This window comes from Martes martes, assembly GCF_963455335.1.
Source record: "Martes martes genome assembly, chromosome: 14".
Lineage (NCBI taxonomy): Eukaryota > Metazoa > Chordata > Mammalia > Carnivora > Mustelidae > Martes > Martes martes.
In genome coordinates this window covers 46,251,556-46,271,621 of record NC_137902.1, presented here as the reverse complement: position 1 = coordinate 46,271,621, position 20,066 = coordinate 46,251,556, and the positions used below count along the sequence as shown (strand labels likewise).

Here is a 20,066-nt window from a genome sequence, read left to right as displayed (position 1 = left end):
GGGCTGCAGACGCGCCCAGCCGCTCCCTGACCGGCCGGCGGCGCCGGGGGCCCGTCTCGCCCCTCTTCCGCGCTCCTCGCCGCCCCCTCCCCGGCCCGCGTCCCCTCCCCCGCTCCTCTCCTCCCCGCCCGCCGCCCGCCTCTCGGGGGGAGGGGCGTGGGGGCAGGGAGCCGATTTGCATGCGGCCGCCGCGGCCGCTGCCTGCGCCCGAACCCGCCGCCGCCGCCGCCGGAGCCCGCGCCCGCGCCCGGCCCGCGCGGCCCCATGCCTCTGGCGCGGCCCTCGGGGGGGCGAAGGTGAAGACCGGCTCCTAGGATGAGTGAAGGTGCGGCCGCTGCCTCGCCACCTGGAGCCGCTTCGGCAGCCGCCGCCTCGGCCGAGGAGGGCACCGCGGCGGCTGCGGCGGCGGCAGCGGCGGGCGGGGGCCCGGACGGCGGCGGCGAAGGGGCGGCCGAGCCCCCCCGGGAGTTACGCTGTAGCGACTGCATCGTGTGGAACCGGCAGCAGACGTGGCTGTGCGTGGTGCCTCTGTTCATCGGCTTCATCGGCCTGGGGCTCAGCCTCATGCTCCTCAAATGGATCGTGGTGGGCTCCGTCAAGGAATACGTGCCCACCGACCTGGTGGACTCCAAGGGGATGGGCCAGGACCCCTTCTTCCTCTCCAAGCCCAGCTCCTTCCCCAAGGCCATGGAGACCACCACCACGACTACTTCTACTGCGTCCCCCGCCACCCCCTCCGCCGGCGGTGCCGCCTCTTCCAGGACGCCCAACAGGATTAGCACCCGCCTGACGACCATCACGCGGGCGCCCACTCGCTTTCCCGGGCACCGGGTGCCTATCCGGGCCAGCCCGCGCTCCACCACCGCACGGAACACTGCGGCCCCCCCGACGGTCCTGTCCACCACAGCCCCCTTCTTCAGTAGCAGCACGCCGGGCTCCCGACCCCCGGTGCCAGGAACCCCCAGTACCCAGGCAATGCCCTCCTGGCCCACTGCGGCATACGCTACCTCCTCCTACCTTCATGATTCTACTCCGTCCTGGACCCTGTCTCCCTTTCAGGATGCTGCCACCACCTCTTCCTCCTCGTCGTCTTCCTCCTCCTCTACCACCACCACGCCAGAAACTACCACCAGCCCCAAATTTCGTAAGTATACACTGGGTGTGAACTCTGATTTACTACTGAGTTTCCGTTTTACCCTCCTGTTGTCTTTTCCCCTCCGCCGCCGGTCTCCTAGCATCCTCCACCCCTCACCCCCATTCCAGGTTGGAGCATTGAATGAGATAAAGTGGCCGCAAGGGAGGAAAAAGGTGCGGGTCTGTTCTGGGTCTGTGTGCGGGGTGGGGGTGGGAGCTGCGGGAAGCGGAGAGAGATTGTCAAGGTCCACCTGGCCTACTTAAGTGGGTCCCAAACGAGAACCGATCTTCTAATTCCCTTCAAAGGGTTAACGCGAGCGCGATCTCTGCTCACTGCAGACCTGCTGGCAAGCTCCGGGATCCGGCTCCTATTGAGAGGTGGGGGAGGCGGGTGGGAAGTCGGGGGTGGGGAGTGGGGGTGGGGGGGGAGAGGAAGGGCCTTCCCCAAAACCCTGAGCCCTTTCCCCGCCGGTGGGAAGGAGTGAAAGAAAAGCACATGCAAATTGACCGACGATAAACCACAAAGGGAAGTTATGTCCGTGTGGGTGTGTGTGTGGGGTGGGGGGGGGAGGGAATGATTTGATGGAAATGTTGATAGAATGAAGCTGTAGACTTACAGCAGCCCTGACCCGGGCAGGGACGAGGAAGGGTTAATTAGAAGCCATTGGGGGAGGTAGGGAAAGGAGGCGATCCTTGGCAAGGGCTAAAGCGATTATCCCCCTCCTCCTCCCCACCTCCCCACCTGCCCGGCCCTTCCTGGGTGTCGAGATTGATTCTGTGGCCGCCCAGAGTGAGTTAAGTAGGGGGAGATAGGAAGGGAGCCCTGCTGAGCTACCGCCTTTAGGGTCCTGACGGAGGAGGAGTTTTTTAGCTCTGTCAAGCATTTGCTTTTGTTCCTTTCCCAAAGGTGGGATGTGAAACCTCATCTCTCCTCCTTCTGTGCCTGAAAAATAGAAGGGGGATTGGACCGAGTTCTCTACACTCAAGGGGGAGAACGTCCAAACCCTTTGAAACAGGTCACTCTGTGAATGAATGTATCATCTTCAGCCTGGGTGGGATTGCTGCCAGTACTGGCCAGTTTACCCCAAAGAGTGATAGATTTCTACGTATTTGTATAGGTGGTGTATATTTTCTGTATATCTTTACAAATGTTTTGTGTGACTACTTGACCTACCCCCCCACCCCCACCTTCTCTTATTCTAGGGAAGTGTTGGGAAGCTTCTGAATCTGACTATTGATCAGGATATAGGAAATAGTTTGCAATCTCTGAAGGTTATTTAGGACAAACCCCCAGCCTGCCAGTTCAAGTTCTGTGCAAGCCTGTTCTCCAAAACTGTCTTTACCTTGTATTTCTGTTTTGAGCTATAACATCTGGAGAGGAGGGGAAGAGGGCTCATCATTAACTCTTCAGTAGGAACACCTGGCTTGCTTTCAGTCATCTGGCGATTTTTCATTTCTCTGATCTTTGGTCTTATTAACCTGGCTGTTATTTAACCCTGGAAACTTAAAAAAAAAAAAAAAAAAAAAAAGAAAAGAAAAGAGAAAGAAAGAAAAAAAAAAGATTTAGTACATTTATGGGTAATTTACGGTCCAGGAGAGAAATTCCTTAATGCCTTGACTTTGGCGGGGCGGGGGGGGGGGGGAATAAAAAGAAATTGGGAGTCAGGGAGAAGAGGGGAAGGAGGGAATCTGCCACAAACCAGAATGGCAGTCAAACCCAGTAACTTGCTGCTTCCCTCTCCTTTGGCTGAAGCCGTCATTTTTTTGAGAGCACATTTTCTCAGGAGGAGTTCAGAGGCTTCTCTCAGCAAATCTAGCTTGAGTTTTGTGGAGGATAAAGGATGTGCAAGTGTATGTATGTTTGGACATATTCAGTGGTTTGAAAATATATTTGTGTCTATCCTGACGACCTCAGATTTTTTATCTTTTGATGCAATTGATAAGAATAATGGAGTGTGGGTGTACTTAACCGTATGTGTGTGTATGCGTATGTGTGGGGGAGTCTTGTACATGGGGGGGTTTCATATTCTTTCTCAGTTGATCTCCTTGCGTTCCATTCCGGAGGTCTTTAAAGAAAAGCCCAAGGTAATTATTTCTACCTCTCCATGCTCCTTTTCTACATTCTGTAGAAGGGAATGGCAGCCTGTTTAATAAGTAATGATTATTGACAAGACTCTCAGCCCCAAGGAAAAGGGGTGGGGGGAGAATCTGTAAATGGTGTCAATGTTCACTTAGACATATAAGCAGCATTTGTTTTATGTGTATCTGAGGTCCACCTCTTGCTCTTTTTTAAACCTTCAACAAGGAGTTGAATTAAGGGATAAAACACAAGTATGCAAATCCAATAGAAACTGACCTGGTTTGCATATATCAGCAACGGAAATTTTAATGAGAGAAAGATTATGCAGTTTCCATAAAGGATGAATTTAAATAGTTAGGTTTATATGGTAATTTAAAGAAAAGATAGTTTAGTTATTATTTTTTTTGTCCAAGATTGTCCAAGGATGATTAACAAAAGGATATAAAGATTTCATTTGAGGGATTATTAGCACTGCCAATGTGGGCTGAAGAATGGCCTGAATATCTTGCATTTTATTTTTCACTTGTTTTGGTGTGTTACTAAAGTTCCCAGGAGAGAAATTCCCCTTTTTCCTAGTTTCTACCATCAGACTTTAGTAGATTTTTTTGTTTTCGTCTTCTCTCTTTTTTTTCGGTTTCCTTCTCATCTTCTTTTTTAAATGAAATTCATGAATTATGTTGTAGCACCTGAGGACAGCTAAGGATGAGACTGTTTTTTTTCAAGACTAAGCCCCCTAATTCCTTAATGGCCAGGGTCTTTGCTCTTGAATTGAACATCTCAGGGTTTACAGAATGAATGTCTTTGTGTTTGTCTTAGGTCAGTAAGAAGGATCTGTATCTGTAAAGGCAGCAAAGCTCTTTGGAGGAAAAGAGGCTGGTGCACTCTTGAATAAACACACTTGCTGATGGGTAACAGGCAAAACAAAAGTTAATTTTGTTATGCGGGAGGCTCAGTTTAGAAGACTTTCTAATTTTCTGTTGGATTAAAGACAGAGATTGAATTTAAAAGGAAGGAGGGGAAGGGCTTGAAGTTGACTCTGTTCTTGTCCTCTTCCAACCTTTAGACACTGAGCTGGACCAAAACTTTCTTCCACATTACTGGGATCTCTTGGGTTCCCAGTTAGCTGCCCACAACTTGCTTTAGGTTCAGATGTTTTAGAAGCAAATATCTTGAACATATGGCCACCAGATTATTTCGCCAACAACCTCATTGAAGTATCTTGCCTCTGAGAATGTAGATTAGTTCACAATTTTTGCAAGAGAAAGGAAGATTTACTCTAGGCAGGAGAGGAACAATGATTTTGACCCGTTTACAAAAGGCATTTTATGGCACATTGAGTTGTAGTTTCAGACTTGAAACTTACATGCAGAATGTTGACAGTGCCCCTCTGGATTGTTACTTTACTCAGCCAGAAACCCTGTTTTAACAGTTCAAAGTTAAGAGTCATTGGGTAAATTCAGAAACTGAAGGCAAGGGAAAAGAGCCACTTTTAAATGGTTAGTTTTAGGGTCCTATTTGGAAAGTACATATTTAATTACAATAAGTAAGACCACGATCTCAAATACTGTACTTAGTGAAGAGGTAAGTTTAGAATGTATTATTGATGTATAAACGTGTTATGGGGGTGATTTTTATTATAACCGAGTCTACATCATTAAAACTTTCCCTAGCCATACCTGTTGTAATTTTGAAGACTGCTTTGATAACACTGTGTTCTTTTTTAAAAATTTTATTTTATTTAAATTCAATTAATTAGCATACAGTGTATTATTAGTTTCAGGGGTAGAGTTCAGTGATTCATTGGTTGCACATAACACCCAGTGCTCATTATATCATATGCCCTCCTTAATGCCCGTCATCCTGTTACCCTATTTCCCCGTCCAACACATAGTATTTTCCTGTATTCTTTTCAAAAGTTTCCAGTCTTTCAATAAGAATACTTTTAGTTGTTTTATAGCAGCTTTAAATATAATTTGTTAAAATAAAGTTACTTCTATATATTGTCCTCTATTTACGTGAATCAGAGACTCCAAAGGAATTCTAGCATAGCAGGGACCAACCCCACCAAAGTGAGAGTATTCAGAGCTTGAGGTCAATATTTCTTATGAAATTCAATCCAGAGCTTTTTTATGAGCACGTATTACAACCTGAGTATGTTTTGATTTCCTTGGCCTTAATGTGGGATTATGAGACTTTTCTGCTTTAATAACTTATACTGTGTGCTTTACTCTTTTAGACACTTCCTTTGTACATCATCATCCTCACACACACAAGAAAGCCAAAGGGCAGGGGCGGGTGCAGGCAAGGCTCTTTCTAGAGCCATTTTTAGTTTGGTCTTGGTGCATGAAGACAGTGCGGTTCAAGCCTTCCTCCTCCTCTCCCCATGACTGAGATAAGGGATTGGCAATACTGTTGCTAATTGAGATGACCTTTTGCAGGGTTGATTCGTGAAGCCAGTCACCTATTGTATTTGTGCTATATTTACTGGATAGCCTTTTTTTAACCTAACACTGATCCATAAACCAGTCATAAAGGGAAAAAACAACAACAACAACAAAAAACCAAACCAAACCCAACAAACAGACAAGTAGAAGCTGCTTTGTCACAACTTCTGTCTGTTACTTTTCTAAGTCCAGATTGGGCCATGAGTAAGAGTGTGGGTGCAGGGTGAAGCGGTGCCATTCTTGGGAGGTCTGGTGTGCAAGGGAGCAAAATCTCTCTTCCCTTGGGAATGCTCCCCCAGCTCTTCCTCCTCTCCACAGCACAATGAGAGGAAGGCAGATTTTCAGCTTTCTTCTTTTGTAGAAATTCTTTCCTCGTAACCTCTCATATCCAGTGCCAGACATATCTCGATATTCTATCTGGGATGTTGAAAATGGAACATGAAAGTTGGCCCTGAAATATATAAGAGCAAGGAAAGAGCCATAAATCTAAGTCTGTAAAAGGCATCTGAATTACTTGTGAATAGAACTGAAATTCATTTTTTTCCCCCTTTGAATCTGTTTTTATCCTCAGACTTTTGTGTTGGGCGAAGCCGAGCTATACTGGGTTGACAAATACCACTGAGACATTTTGAGATCCTAGATGCTTTTCTTGTCTACACCCAGAAAAGTGTTTCCTCCAGAGCCATATACGTATTGAAAGAGGTGGGGGAAATCAGACTCAATTTAAAGCTTTGTAATATCAGGATGAAAATGGAGCTAAATAGGTGTTTTCCATTCATGTAATTATTAATGAAAGTTTTAGGATAGGTGGTTAGTTTGATTTTTCCATCTTCACCACTGTTTCCCTGGGATTTCTTGTATTCCTGTTGAATAATGCCTCTTTTGAAGATTCCTTATAGGCTTTTGATTTTATTTCTTAGTTTATAGTGTAAGCAGTAGTCTTTCAGATTTTTCCTAGATAGCCATAACATCTCCATGTCATTTCAGGCTGTTACAAAAGTCAACACTTTCTGTAAGATGATGTTAGACTAAGTTGATGAACAAACTTGAGAAAAAAAATTCTACCCACTTATGCAATTGAGTTATTACACTGTCTTGGTGCTTTATTTCTTAAAATAAAAAAAAAAAAAAATTAGGGATTCCAAAAACTTGGCCAAAACCTAATGGCCATTTGTTGTCTCATCTAGATTGGGATACAAATCCTACAAAATTTTGACAGCATTTATTGTGTGATTCTGCAAAACAGTGTTTCAACTGAACATAAGCTATTATGTCTTTTCATGTAGTTGTGTTATCTTCATAATACATGTCATGTTTCACTATTCTAATTCATTATAATGAAGATTAAACATTAGTTTGGGACATTGCAATGCTGGTAGCCAGTTGGTTAACTTAAGAAGTCTATAAAAGTAATAGTTTAAAAAGAAGACAATGAAAATAAAGCTTTCTCCCATATCTTGATATAGGGCCAATGTTTTTTCTTGAGTATGTGTCTATAAATTTGAGCTCCGCATGTATGTCTTTTCCTTCCCTTTTCTTTTTTCATACCTCTAATTACCTCTTTCTTCTTTAAAGACCCTGGTGAAGGAATCTGAACCAGACTCTTTAGAGATACTATACTATGTCCTCGGCCTGTATCCTTTAAAGTTTTCTTGCACATCTAATTCAAAATAATTTTATTCTTTTTTTTTTTTTGTCACCATTTGGAGTTTCTTCAAAGCATTCACCTATGTTTAAATAGAAACTACAATTATCTTTGATTTCTGCAATCACCTATCAGTGGCTTACAACAAATTTAAATTACATCATGACAGTAAGAGCAACTGGCATAAACAGGTCTGTTACCCTGGCTAAGTGTTGGTAAGCACACAATTCAAAAGTTGGTCACAGGGGTGTGGTTGCTTCTTTGAGCTTGGCCTGGTGGCAATGACCTTGTCACTCTCCAGTGGGCTTCTTTGTATTCATCACACTGGAGGGGTGGTGACAGTCAGCTGGCTTACTGGAGCCGGTTTAAGAAAGTGACTCCTTTAGTAGTAGGTCATGACAGCTTTTCATGATTTTTATGGAAGGGTGACGAAGTTTTGCATAAAACAAAACAAAACAAAACACCCCACCAAACCCAAAACCTGTAGCCTTAAATCCTGTGATAACTGTGCAACCTCAAAGAAGCATTTTAATCTCTCTGAACTTTAATGTCCTCCTCTGGATTAATGAGGGTCATGATAATTACCTGCCTTGTATACCACTCATATAAGAGCTTGTAAGCTGCAAAAACATTTTACTGTTTTCATGTCAAGGAAATGGGAAGTGGATAGACCAGGTATTTTCCTCCAAGAGCACATCAGGCTGTTGAATTCAGTTGAAATATTGGAGCTAGTTTGCTACCTAGCTTGAGGGATCTTTTATCACAATGAGAGATTATTGTTCTTGTATGCCCTTGGATCTTTCCCATGCTCGTCTCAGGTATGCTGGCACACACAGTCAAATATGGTGTGGAAATCTACCTCAAATCACCTTGGAAATTTAGTCCGCTCCACAAACTGGAGCCCACGATTTCTCATCCTTTGCTTGGTACACATTTTTTTAGGCTTATCTTGGACATACATTTATCCAAGAGAGGATCCAAAGTTCTGGGGGGAAATGAGTAGGATTGTTGTGTGATCTGGATATCTGAAATCTACAGAAATCTTCAGATTCTTGATGAAAGAAAAAATGCCCTATGCTTTGCTTTCCTTCCTTTCCCACACTGTCTTCTTGTCATTCAATCTTTGGAGTTTGGAGAGAACATTGGTAACAATAGGCAATCTTTGTATTGCATTCTATTCCCCCTCTTTATTTAGAAGTTACTGTGATTTAGGTCTCAGAGAATTGATAAGTGACTTGTATCGATCAAACAGCTTTTAGATGGATATCTTTCACTTTGGGGGAACTTTGCTATTAACATTTTGAAAACATCTTGGTCTGTGTTTGTTGGAAACGTAATCCTAATTTATATTTCAAAGTATTACTTTTTTGTTTGAAGCCTTTTGCTTTTAAGACAGTTGGTGATTGTACATAAGTCATAGATTGCCATTCCCAGGCATAAAAGGAGACGAGTCAGAAACAAACCTCCATTAAATTTAATAATAGAAGTTTAGCAGTTTCAAATGATAAGATTTTTTTCTCTTTGAGGCCTTTTCTTAGAAGTGATAGTGTGTATCATGGCTGCAATGTAGGCTATAAAAGAATTAGGAAAAAAAAAAAAGATCATCTGGATCTATGCAACTATTTTAGCATGAGTACCTTATAGCCAGGGTTATGAGAATAGAATTTGTACTAAATATTTGATAGGAATTCCTGAACGTGGAGCCTGCCTCTTAAGATACTCTTCCTATGATGACATGTGACCCTAGTCATGATTTTCCTGCGAATTGCCAGGGAGTTAGAACTTCACTAAGAGAAAAAATCACACTCTCATCATTATTTTAGGATCAGAGTCTGTTGAGGTCTGTGCCATGAATGTTACTTTTAGAAATGTGGAAGAGTTCTTCACAAAATCTCAGTCTTGGAATGGGCTTGAGAATTTAGGTACTAACAGTAAGAGCTGCCGTTTGTGGGGTTTTACTGTGTGCCAGGAGGGCTAGCTCTACATGTATTTATTTATTGCCTTATTTCTTGTCTTATTGATTGATTGAAACAAGGACTCCAAGACCGTCATCTAGGCCAGTAGTCCAGATATGATGATCTCAATCATATAGCTAATCAAGCTTGGCTCAGAGTGGTTCTATAATTTGCCAAGGACATGCTAAGTGGCATAGTTCGAAGGATCAGGAAGGTGGAAAGATCATTTTCCAGGTAATCTCTCCCTACCCCAGATAATCATCCATTGATAAGAGTGTAGCCATACCGTGTACATGGACTCTTTCAAACCCTTAGGTCAGGGACAGGGGCATTTGCCATCATAAACTCCATAAAGGGCACATCTGTCTTGTACCCTTTTTTTTTTTTTTTTTTTTTTGCTATGGTAAATGGAGCCTTTCAAACCAGAGAAATTGTCCTGGTTTTTATTTTTTTATTTTATTTTTTAAAGATTGTATTTATTTATTTGACAGGCAGAGATCACAAGTAGGTAGAGAGGCCAGCAGAGAGAGAGGAGGAAGCAGGCTCCCTGCTGAGCAGGGAGCCCGATGCGGGGCTCGATCCCAGGACCCTGGGATCATGACCCGAGCCGAAGGCAGAGGTTTTAACCCACTGAGCCACCCAGGCACCCCGTCCTGGTTTTTAGTCCAAGGAGAAATTTAGGTGACGTTTCAACAAAAGATAAAGAATGTGTTCTTTTAAACTCCTATTCCTTGATCTTCTAACTGTGTTTTCTCCTGTGGCTGCTTGTAGGTGATTCAGTAGACCAATGACAGAACAGTTACATTATTTTTCTATTCCCTATGATCCAGCCAGAGTTGTCTTCTTTGCCCATTCCAAACTTGCTTTTGATTACAGTAGTTACTGCATCATATGCCGAGACTGACCAACGGAAATGTATCAGGGAATGTTTGGAATAAAAGCCTTGGAGTCCTACAGACACAAAAATACCAACCCTGTTGATTAAATGTTGGCTGTTGTACCATAGGCACTGTCTCCTGAAGAGCATCTGAATTCCCTCTTGGAACCATACTCCAAGGTCCCCACCATTGACTAGCCAACAATCCTGAGAAGGGTAACATTCATGAGACACTGATGGTGAGCCAGAAATACCCCACATTGGTCCCAGTCATTGCTTACTCCTTTGACATTTCTGTCTAGCAAGGGTCCCTAAGGAAAACAAAACAAAACAAAACATTCTTTTGGTTAAAGTGAAGGATGATTGGGATTTCTACTTCTGCAAATCCATGAACAGAAACTGGGAATAAGTCAAATCCCAAGTTAGGGTTATTACAGACTCTGAATAGCCATGCAGAAAGATAGGAGCACTGTACTAGCAGGAAGCCTGTCTCATCAGAATCCCTGTAAGACTGTGAATGAATCACATAGACTAAGAATGACAGCTGTACTCATCGAGAAGAGGGTAAGTGAGATTGCTTACCCCAATTCATTGTTAAACAAAGTTTTTGTTGGCATGATGACAAGATGTAGACTCCAGGAATAACAAGTGATCATGGGGAGAGGAAATGTTTATATTAAACACTATCTTGACCCTAATTCTATTTAACTGACTTTTCAGTATGAGACTCTATTTCTGGATTAAAAAACTGACAAATATCCCCGCTGCTCCTGGGGACTGAGGTCAGTGCAGAGACCTCCTCCTCCTCCTGGGAAACGCAGCGCGGCTGGAAAGGGGGCCACCCCCCACCCCTTGCCCATCACACAGTGCATGTTCCTGGGGAACCTGGTCAAAACCATTTGTAGACCGCCTGCTTCTGGGTCAGGGTTTCCTAGGTAGCAGAGCAGCTCCCTCACTGAGATCCACTGAAAGTCAGCCCTCAACACAAGGGTTTGTAAAAGATCAAAATAAAACAAAACTAAAACAAATTTAAAGATTAAAAAAAAAAAAAAGAAAAACTAACAAATGCCCTTTCATGCTGAATAGCTCCAGTTGATATAGGGCATCAGCCTTCACCAAATGAGGGGTGTGCTTACCAAGTATTAGTTGTATCTAAATCTGTTTATGCCTGTTGTTGTTACTGTAATTAGGTAATATATTCAAATAGGATGCAAACCAATGAATTAATTGTGGTTTCTATTAGAACTAAATTGATGACTTTGGATATACTCTATAAAGATAAATCCCTTGAAAAAGATGCTTGTCGAAGAAGCTGTGGGCAAGTTAAGGGGGAATATATTTATATATCCATAAGAAACCTGCCCTCGGATTATTTGACCTGTGGCTTTAAGTTGTCATTCCACAATAAATAAACTGAAACTGAAACATTGCAGTATGTATTTTGGGTGTGGCTTTTCACAAGAAGAGTAACAAATTTAGTCAGTGAAAAGCCTTGAATTCTACAGCCAAATAGTTGGCAGGTGAATGTGCATTTATATGACTTAGATAAAATGAAATAAATAGTAAATAAATGTTACTTTGCCCATGTGATGGAAATATACCCATGTGTATCATGGCTGCAATGTAGGCTATAAGAGAATTAGAAAAAAAAAGTTTAATAATTTTAAGTATACAGGAAAGTGTTCAGTAGGTAATTATCTAAAACTTTAGGTAGAAAATTATATGAAGTACCAACTATATTAAGGTGTGCAGATTAATAGATGGATTTAAGATATATAGTAACTATATTCAAAGGAAGTATACCAAATTGTTAATGGTGATTTCTGGATTGTGGAAAGGGAATGCTGTCTAATTTATTGTATTTATTGTAATTATTTAATGGTCTCAATTATCTCTCTAGTTAGATGTTATTAAACTTTTGAAAAAGAAGAGACAGAGAGTAACCTCCATAAATCAGTTCGGTTATCAGTCTTGGTTCTGTGAAGTTTCTTTGTTTTTGTTTTTATTTTGTTTTGTTTTTTCAGACCAAGCATTTGTGTCTTGATTGGTGGTGTCAGCATTAAAGTGTTGGCTGAGTTGGGTTCCTGCTGTGAAATGCAGATGTGTAGAAACATAAATGCATTTCATTTGCTCATGGGAAATAATGCCTTATTGAAGGCAGGGTATCTTACCCTGGGCCTTCCATTGTTAACCCTGACCTTGTAAGGATAAAGAAGATGGAAGTGTAATGAGTTTCTTAATGGCTCTTCAGTCTGCAAATGTTGGGCAGTCTTTAATAGTGTTGCTTGGGGTAGATAATAACCAGTAGGAGTCAATCAGTTGTGTTTCTGCTAACCAACTACATGGTCTATTTTAAGGATCCCATGGAAGCAGAATGCAAAGGCTAGTTTGAAGTGAAGGGTCCTAGAAGGGGAGGCTGAAGTCAAATGAGAAGAGGTGGGATGACCAGTTCAAACACTTTCTAGATTCTGTGAGCCTCTCATTGAATCATCAGATATTAATTCTTATCCTAAAGTTAGGTGGTTAGACTACAGATAGATAAATTCCATAGGCCAGTGGAAAGTAGTGACTTGCAGAGAACACAGTTCTTTACTTTGATGAGGAATTGTGCTCATCATCTTTTAGGATAGCTCACAAATACGTTGGTGAACAGAAAGAGAACAAAAGTATGATTCTGTTTATATAATGTTGAGTGTTAGAGGTCAAGATAGTGATTGTCCTTGGGGAAGCAGCAGGTAGTGAAGGGAGAGACCCATGATATGAGGCTTTAAGATGAAATTGATAATTTTCTGCTTCTTGATCTGGGTGCTGATTACATGGGTGAGTTCTTTTGGTCAAAATTCATCGAGCTCAATACAAACATAAAAATATAAAAGAAATGTTTCTTTGGCCTTTGCTTCATGCTACCAGGGTGGTAGCCTGAGTTTCTGGATTTTTCCACTTACAGACAACTGGATCATAATGCTGAGTGTTTGTTTTTCATGCCCCGCAGTCTAACAGATGCAAAGAGGGTCTTCCTGCCTTCATCAGCTTCCTTTTTTTCCTCAGGATTCCCGGCTTAGTGAGATTCCATGCAAGATACCCACACTCCTTTTCAATTTAGGCCTTTCTGAGTGGGTACTTGTGTTTATATTACTTAAAATTTCCTTTTCCCCGTATCAGGAGTGTTTTTGTGGCAGCATGAGCTATCACACTTTTCACACATCCTCCACCTGTAAAACCATACTTGTGTCCTAATAGTGATTTTTATCACAGTTCGGCAGCATTTGGGTGCACAGTCCGCAAGAAAGCTAATTCATCATCTGCATTTATGGCTTTGCTGAAAAGACCAGAATATACGTACCAGAGAATGATTAAGACCTGAAGTGTGTGATTCCAACTGATGCCATTTCAGAAAGCAGTGATTAGAACAGGCATAGGTGATTTCAGGGGAGTATTTGTTTAGGCAGAGAAATGGAGAATTGAGGCCACAGGAGAGAAGGGGGCTTAACAAAGGTAGAAGTGTGCATGCACCCCCTTGCATGGGAAACAGTGGAGGGTCCGGCCCGGTGGGCAGAGAGGGTCTGTCTTGGAATTAATGAGGTAGCGTCCTCTTTTCCTCAGGACAAAGCCTGATTAAGGAGGGAGGGCTTGGCAGGACATGGGTAGGCTGCTGTGGGAAACAGTCAGGGTTGGTGCAAGCAATTGGCACAATAGCTGGTGTTTTCAGAAGATGCAAGGTCTTCAGGATGACTTGGAGGGAGGAACAAGCCGCAAATTGTAAAGATTCTCCAAGGCTAATTTGTCCCAAAGCATTTAAAGATATGGTCTGTGATTTGTGCTGAATATATTTAAGTATTGACTTGATTCCAGTACCTCTTCAAAATGCTGCAAGAAGCAAAAGAATTGGTATGTTTAAATATGTTTAGTTTTTTGCATAGTCACATCAACACAGCCCTAGATTTAACCCAAAATAGTAGCTTTCGAATATCTAAAAATCTGCACGAAGAGATATAAGAGAATAACCAGCAGAAAGTCTTGATTTTAGTTAAATGAACCAGGGACTGCCTTTAGAATTTTCAGAGGCAAAAGCTACTTTATGAATTGATCACCACATTACCCTTCTGGTTCCATCGAGGTCCTCTTTCCAGAAGCTACTCAGCACCTTTTGGGATTAAATGCTGACATGGCATGGCAGTCAAAAGGTAGTGGCCTTGTTGATTCCCTCTCTGTGCTCATCACATGGTGAGGGAAGAGGGGGAGACCCTGCTGCTTTGGGAAGCAGGAGGATGGTTCTGTGTAAGATGAGGCTCTCACCCAGCCTGCCAGAGAGCTCCCCTTGGACACAAGAGCTACATCCCTTCTTTCGTGTATCCACAGCCAAAATTACTGTGTCGCCCACTTTGTTCACCATAAAGAGGCTTCGGATTAGAATCACATTCATCGCTCTTGCCAGTTTACTTGGTTGCTCATTGTTACCAGATAGAGGGGCTATAACACCACGTAAGCATGGAATGTTAAATTAGAATTGATAGCCGACGGTGTCTCTCTTCCTCTCTTTTTCACTGATCAGATAATTTCCACTGATGGCAACCTTTATAATAAGCCAGCTGACACATACTAGTGATATTTACTTGAAATACTTTGTTTATCTGCCCCCCCCCCTTTTTTTTGTTGACGGAGATAAGGTGCCCTTTGCAGTTACTTGTTTGGGTCTTTGTGTATTTGATCAGAAGATATTTTTGAAAGGAAAGGCAGCAACACTGTAGATGGGATCTTAACAAAGTCAGCATCCAATCTGCGTTTCCCCTTCACTTGGTGCTGTGAGCTTCTCCATGACCTTCCGTGGGAGCATGCTGGTGCTCATCTTTCATCATGAGCGGCTCCGAGTAATTTATGGTAAATAATGAAATGCTGTTTCCTACAATGCACTGCAAATGGCTGAGTGTTGTAAAAGTCTAAAGAGCTCTATTACTTCTAAATGACTAGATAACACAAAAATGTTAACCCCAAGGAAAAGAGGTCCAGTAGAACAGTCTGCTTGTGAAGTGCTGTCTTCCTGCTCCATGCCTTCTGATAGGCTTTCTGCACCTGAACTCCACAGGGACTGGCTGGGGTCTGAATAGTTACTTTCCGGAATCACGAGGAGAGGCTGAGGCCTTTCAGGCTGCTGGGAAGACCAGGAGCAGCTGTGGTTCATTTATTTGGCATGGGGGTGGGGTGGGGAGGGAGAAACTTGCAAAATTTGTTTTCAATCTGAAACCCTTAATACATTTTTTACAGTGCTGTTACCGAGGGTGAGGCCCTCGTGATACAATGGTGCGGCGGCAAATGCCTTGTTTGAACACTGATGTTGAACAGAAGAGGTTTTATCAGAGCAAAGGTTTATAGAGGCCTGACAGGTTTTCAGAATTAACTCTCAGCATAATATCTGCATTCTTTCTCTTATCCACATATACAACAGTACGTACCAAACACAAAATTTGCAATGCTCAGCTCCCTTGTACTTCATACTATATTAGTACAAGTGTGAAATGTTTGTCACGGTGAACACGTGTGTTCTCATCCTGGATACCATAAAAGAGCTACATACGTAAGTGTTAGGGTTTGAAGACCGTAACAGCCAGGTACAGAAAGTCTTTATCTACTATGCTCCCATTGTGAAAATTGAATTAAGTTGCTGGTCAGTGACCTCTTTATCCTGACAGGAGAGCCCCTTTGTGGCAAACCATAGCGAAGGGTCATCTTTGGCCACTGATACTTTCAAGATCAAACCCTTTGCTGAAATTTGCCACTGGATTTTCTCACGATTCCCAGACACGATTACTTTGCCAAATGAAATAATCTGTTTCTTCTACTAGAATGGCTTTCTTTCCTCCAGATAGCAGCTACAAGGTATGAAAATGAATTGCACAAAAATAAATTACACAGGCTGCATTTTGGGGAGAGTAGCCATAGCGGATCCATCAATTTTCTTTTGACTGCTGTGCCGGGACGTCCACTCTAACCGTCAGTGATCAGTTATATGCAATCATTTGGACCTCTGGATCTTCCCCAAATAGAGATGCTTCTGTGCCAGGAAAATCAGGCTGTTTGGATGTTCGAGAATATTTTTGCTTTTGGTGAAGAAGGGCTGTCGCCGTGTGCCATAGGGGAGCCAGATTCAGGGAAGTGTGGCTATTCCCAGAAGCTTGTTTGAAGAATATGGACTAAGTGGCTCATGGCTCAGCTTCCAGCCCATTAACCATCTACCATCTACCTAAGGTTTGGCATTAGCGATACAGCCCGCTTCGGGTATCTGAGTAGGGACTCCGACTCTTCTAGGTGTTATCCAGGCTTTCTCATCTCTGTGTGTCTAGCCTACCACTTCCTCTCTGATACTCGGCCATTTTGTTAACCGTATGCAAAAGAATCCAGTGAACAAGAGGTGATTTCCATGGAGACAGGGAGATGCCAGCGAGTCTTACCTCAGGGAAGTTTATGTTTCTTGGCTTAGTCTTGTTAATTGTTACTTTTTTTTTTCTTTGCTTCCAAGGAAAATTAGAAGCAGGATAATTAGAAGAGTGGTTTTAAAAGGGAGAAAAGTAATTAAGGCCCAGTGGGAAGGCCACGGACCTTGTTTGGGGCTGTAGGCCCAGTTCTGACACTCGGTTGTTTGAGACCTCAGGGTAGACGGATTCACTCATTCTCTGAAATTGAGTGGTTTTTTTTGTTTTTGTTTTTTTTTTCTGTAAGTAAGGCTGTTGGACAAGACATTCCCTGAGGCCAAGTTCTTAATTTGAGATTAAAATCTTAGTGGAATTTTGAATTACTAATTCTGGAGGCGGTCTCCCCTCCTCCTTTCCTCTCTTTCTGTTTGTTCTCCACCCCTACCTCTGACCCTGTTTTTTTTTTTTTTTTAATAATATTTAAATTTTATTAGACTCTTTTTTCTTGAGATTGTATTTATTTATTTGACACACAGAGAGAGACAGCGAGAGAGGGGATACAAGCAGGAGTGGGGGAGAGAGAGAAGCAGGCTTCCCATGGAGCAGGGAGCCCGATGTGATGCTGTGGTGCGGGGCTCCATCCCAGGACCCTGGGATCATGACCTGAGCCGAAGGCAGACGCTTAATGACTGAGACACCCAGGTGCCCTGACCCTGCGTTGTTGTTGTTTTTCCTGTGGTATACTTTTGGTGGTGTATTTTGCATTTCAGCGTTCGCTAATACCGGTGTTTTTGGTGTGCTATATGGGTGGGACACGGTTATATCCTTAAGTCTGGTGAACTTTGCTTGTTTACAGCTTTAAAAAAGAGAATTTCTTATCCTTCCCCTGACAGATGTAGAGGTTGGTAGCCAGCCATAGGTCTGGTATTGTGATGCGCACACATGAAAGTAATTGGATTCCAAAGGCAGAGGTATGAGGAGGCTGGGAGGAATTACTGGCACACAGAAAATATTTCATTTGAGAGTATAAATAAATTCATCCAGTTCTAGACATAACCATAATATCTTTCTCTCTTAATTAAACAGAGTTTCTACTTGCTGAATTTTATAGAGTGTTACAAGAAGAACAGAAGACTAAGAAACAGTATCACTAAGGCACTATGTGTCTTAATGTAAGGCATTATTTCCTGGCATGTTGGTTGGCACAAGGATTTTTGATATCAGAATGTGGTTCCATCCGTTGATTAGAGCACGGCTCTGAGCCAGAGTGACATTTAACTCACAGTGGCTAGTGTTAATGTTTTATCTTTTTTTTTTTTTTTGAACATCTTCTTTGTTATATAAAGTATGTTCACTATGGAAAATTGGAAAACATCAGCAATGAGGAAAATAAAAGTCAACTGTAGTTCTACCACCTCAAGATAATTACTGTTATCTTTCTGTTGAATATTAACTCAGTTTTTTGCTCCACAAATCTGTGTTTTTTTTACAAAAATGAATTATATATACTCTAATAATTCTTTTAGCTATCCTTTTGTATTTTATGTCAAAATATTTCTATGACAGAATACTTAAACTCTGTTTTTAATGATGTTGTGCTGAAGTATATTGACATACTGAAATACTTAGGTGAGCTTATCACCTCTTGAAAGTTTAGTTTGTTCCAATTTGGTCATTATTAAATAAAATTCTGCCCCAAAAGTCCACAGTATGGAATGGGAACTTTTAGCCAACATACATACAAAAAACCTTAAATTTTTTATCCAGATTCCTAATTCTTATTGAAAAAGGATTGAGCAGTTCACATTCTTGCCATTGTGATGTCAGAATGCCCATTCTTGGGGTGCTGGGGTGGCTCAGTCGGTGAAGCATCCAAATCTTGATTTCTGCTCAGGTCATGATGTCAAGGTCATAAGACTGAGCCCGGTGTTGGGCTCAACAACTTGCAGGTAGCCTGCTTAAGATTCTCTCTTTCCCTCTCCCTGTGCCCCTTCCCACCTCTCTCTCCCTAAAAACAAATGAAAGAATTGTTTCCATAACTTTCTATTCTTTCCATAACTCCCACCCCATCGGTGTTATGTATCATTAACAACAAATCGACAAACAAAATGTTTTGCCAGTCAGTTTTAAAACTATCTTGTTGGTGTTCTGTCTTACATTTCTCTAGTTACAAAGGAGAGTAAACGTCTGGTAGTTTTTGAAACGGAGGTTGTCAGAGGAGGTTTGTGAGTCTTTCTTCGATGCATGTGCTGTATGGTCAGCTGCCTCCCTCCATCATCCATGCATACAGCCAGAGATGCTGTAAGGAGAAGCTGAGGTCTGGAAGTATGAAAGCTACCCAGTGTAACTTAGAAACAAGGTGTTTTGGTGGTGGTTTTTTTTTTTTTTTTTTTTTTTTGCTTAAAACCCAGAAAGCATGGCAGATAGGCAGATAGAAGATGGGTCATGGTCACAGGGAGTCAGCAAATAAGGAATAAGGTGCAGCAATACTTGACCAAGTGACCTTAGGGGATAGAGTGTTGGGTTACTTGATGTCTGTAAAACCACAGTGCTCAATGTTAACCTACAGGTATATAGCTAGTAAGATTCTCCTAGAAAACATACACCTGAGCATACACATACACACAAGGATCAAACATAAGAAAAATTCCTGAAAGTTCAGAGGGTTTAAATTGCAGCTTTCTCTGTGAGTATCGATGATGTCCAGGGACTACCTCAACTCCTTGGTCTCTGACTTTTCTGGAACCTTCTCAGTGTTCTGTTTAGTAAGGTTTCCTTTCAACTCTTCCACTCTGTGGTCTGGCTGTTGAGTTGAGGCTTGGCCTCCAGGGAAGAGCGGTGTAAGCTGCTCTGCACCTGGGCCCTGTGACAGCCACTGTCTCCAGCTGCCGTAAGGCTACTGCTGTTCCCGCTAATAAGTGCCATGGAAACCCAGTGAGCTCCAGGAGAGGTGGGTGAGCAGCACATCACTGAGTGACACTGGATTGTTAAATGTCACATTACAAAAATAGAACCACCTGAGGAAAAGGAGGGCCACGCTAGCATCCTGTAGCTCTCTTTCTTGGCCTCTGCTTCCCTTTGGCTAAGTCTTCTCCATGAGGAGCAGGGAGACTTGGTGCTTCAATTTATCTGTATTGGTGGGTCTGGCAGAGATGTCCCTTCTTTGGCATATCACTAACTCTGAAACCAGACATTGATTTATTTGATTTGGATTTAAAAAACCTGACTCTGTTAAGGCTTTGCTGATCATGTATACATCTGTCCTTTGAGCTTCATAGTTTTAGGATCAAGGCAAGTGCCTTAGCATCTACTATGTGGTCATGTCTTTTTTTTTTTTTTTAAACACTATAAGAACAAAACAAGGGGCACCTGGGTGGCTCAGTGGTTAAGCCTCTGCCTTCGGCTCAGGTCGTGATCTCAGGATCCTGGGATTGAGCCCCGCATCAGACTCTCTGCTCATCAGACTCTCTGCTCGAGACGGAGCTTGCTTCCCCCTCTCTGCCTGCCTCTATCCTTACTTGTGA

General features: G+C 42.5%; 1 protein-coding gene across 7 annotated transcripts in view; it reads left to right on the top strand.

Annotated features, from left to right (window-relative positions):
* Positions 1-315: 315 nt before the first annotated feature.
* The window catches only part of NRG3 (neuregulin 3), a gene marked incomplete at both ends in the record, with an annotated part of 1,061,561 nt that continues 1,041,810 nt past the window's right edge, over positions 316-20,066 (top strand). For all 7 annotated transcript variants that reach the window (XM_080823074.1, XM_080823078.1, XM_080823077.1 and 4 more), the window contains one exon: positions 316-1,144. In XM_080823074.1, the coding sequence (XP_080679200.1) occupies positions 316-1,144 (829 nt within the window). The remainder of the gene's footprint in view (positions 1,145-20,066) is intronic.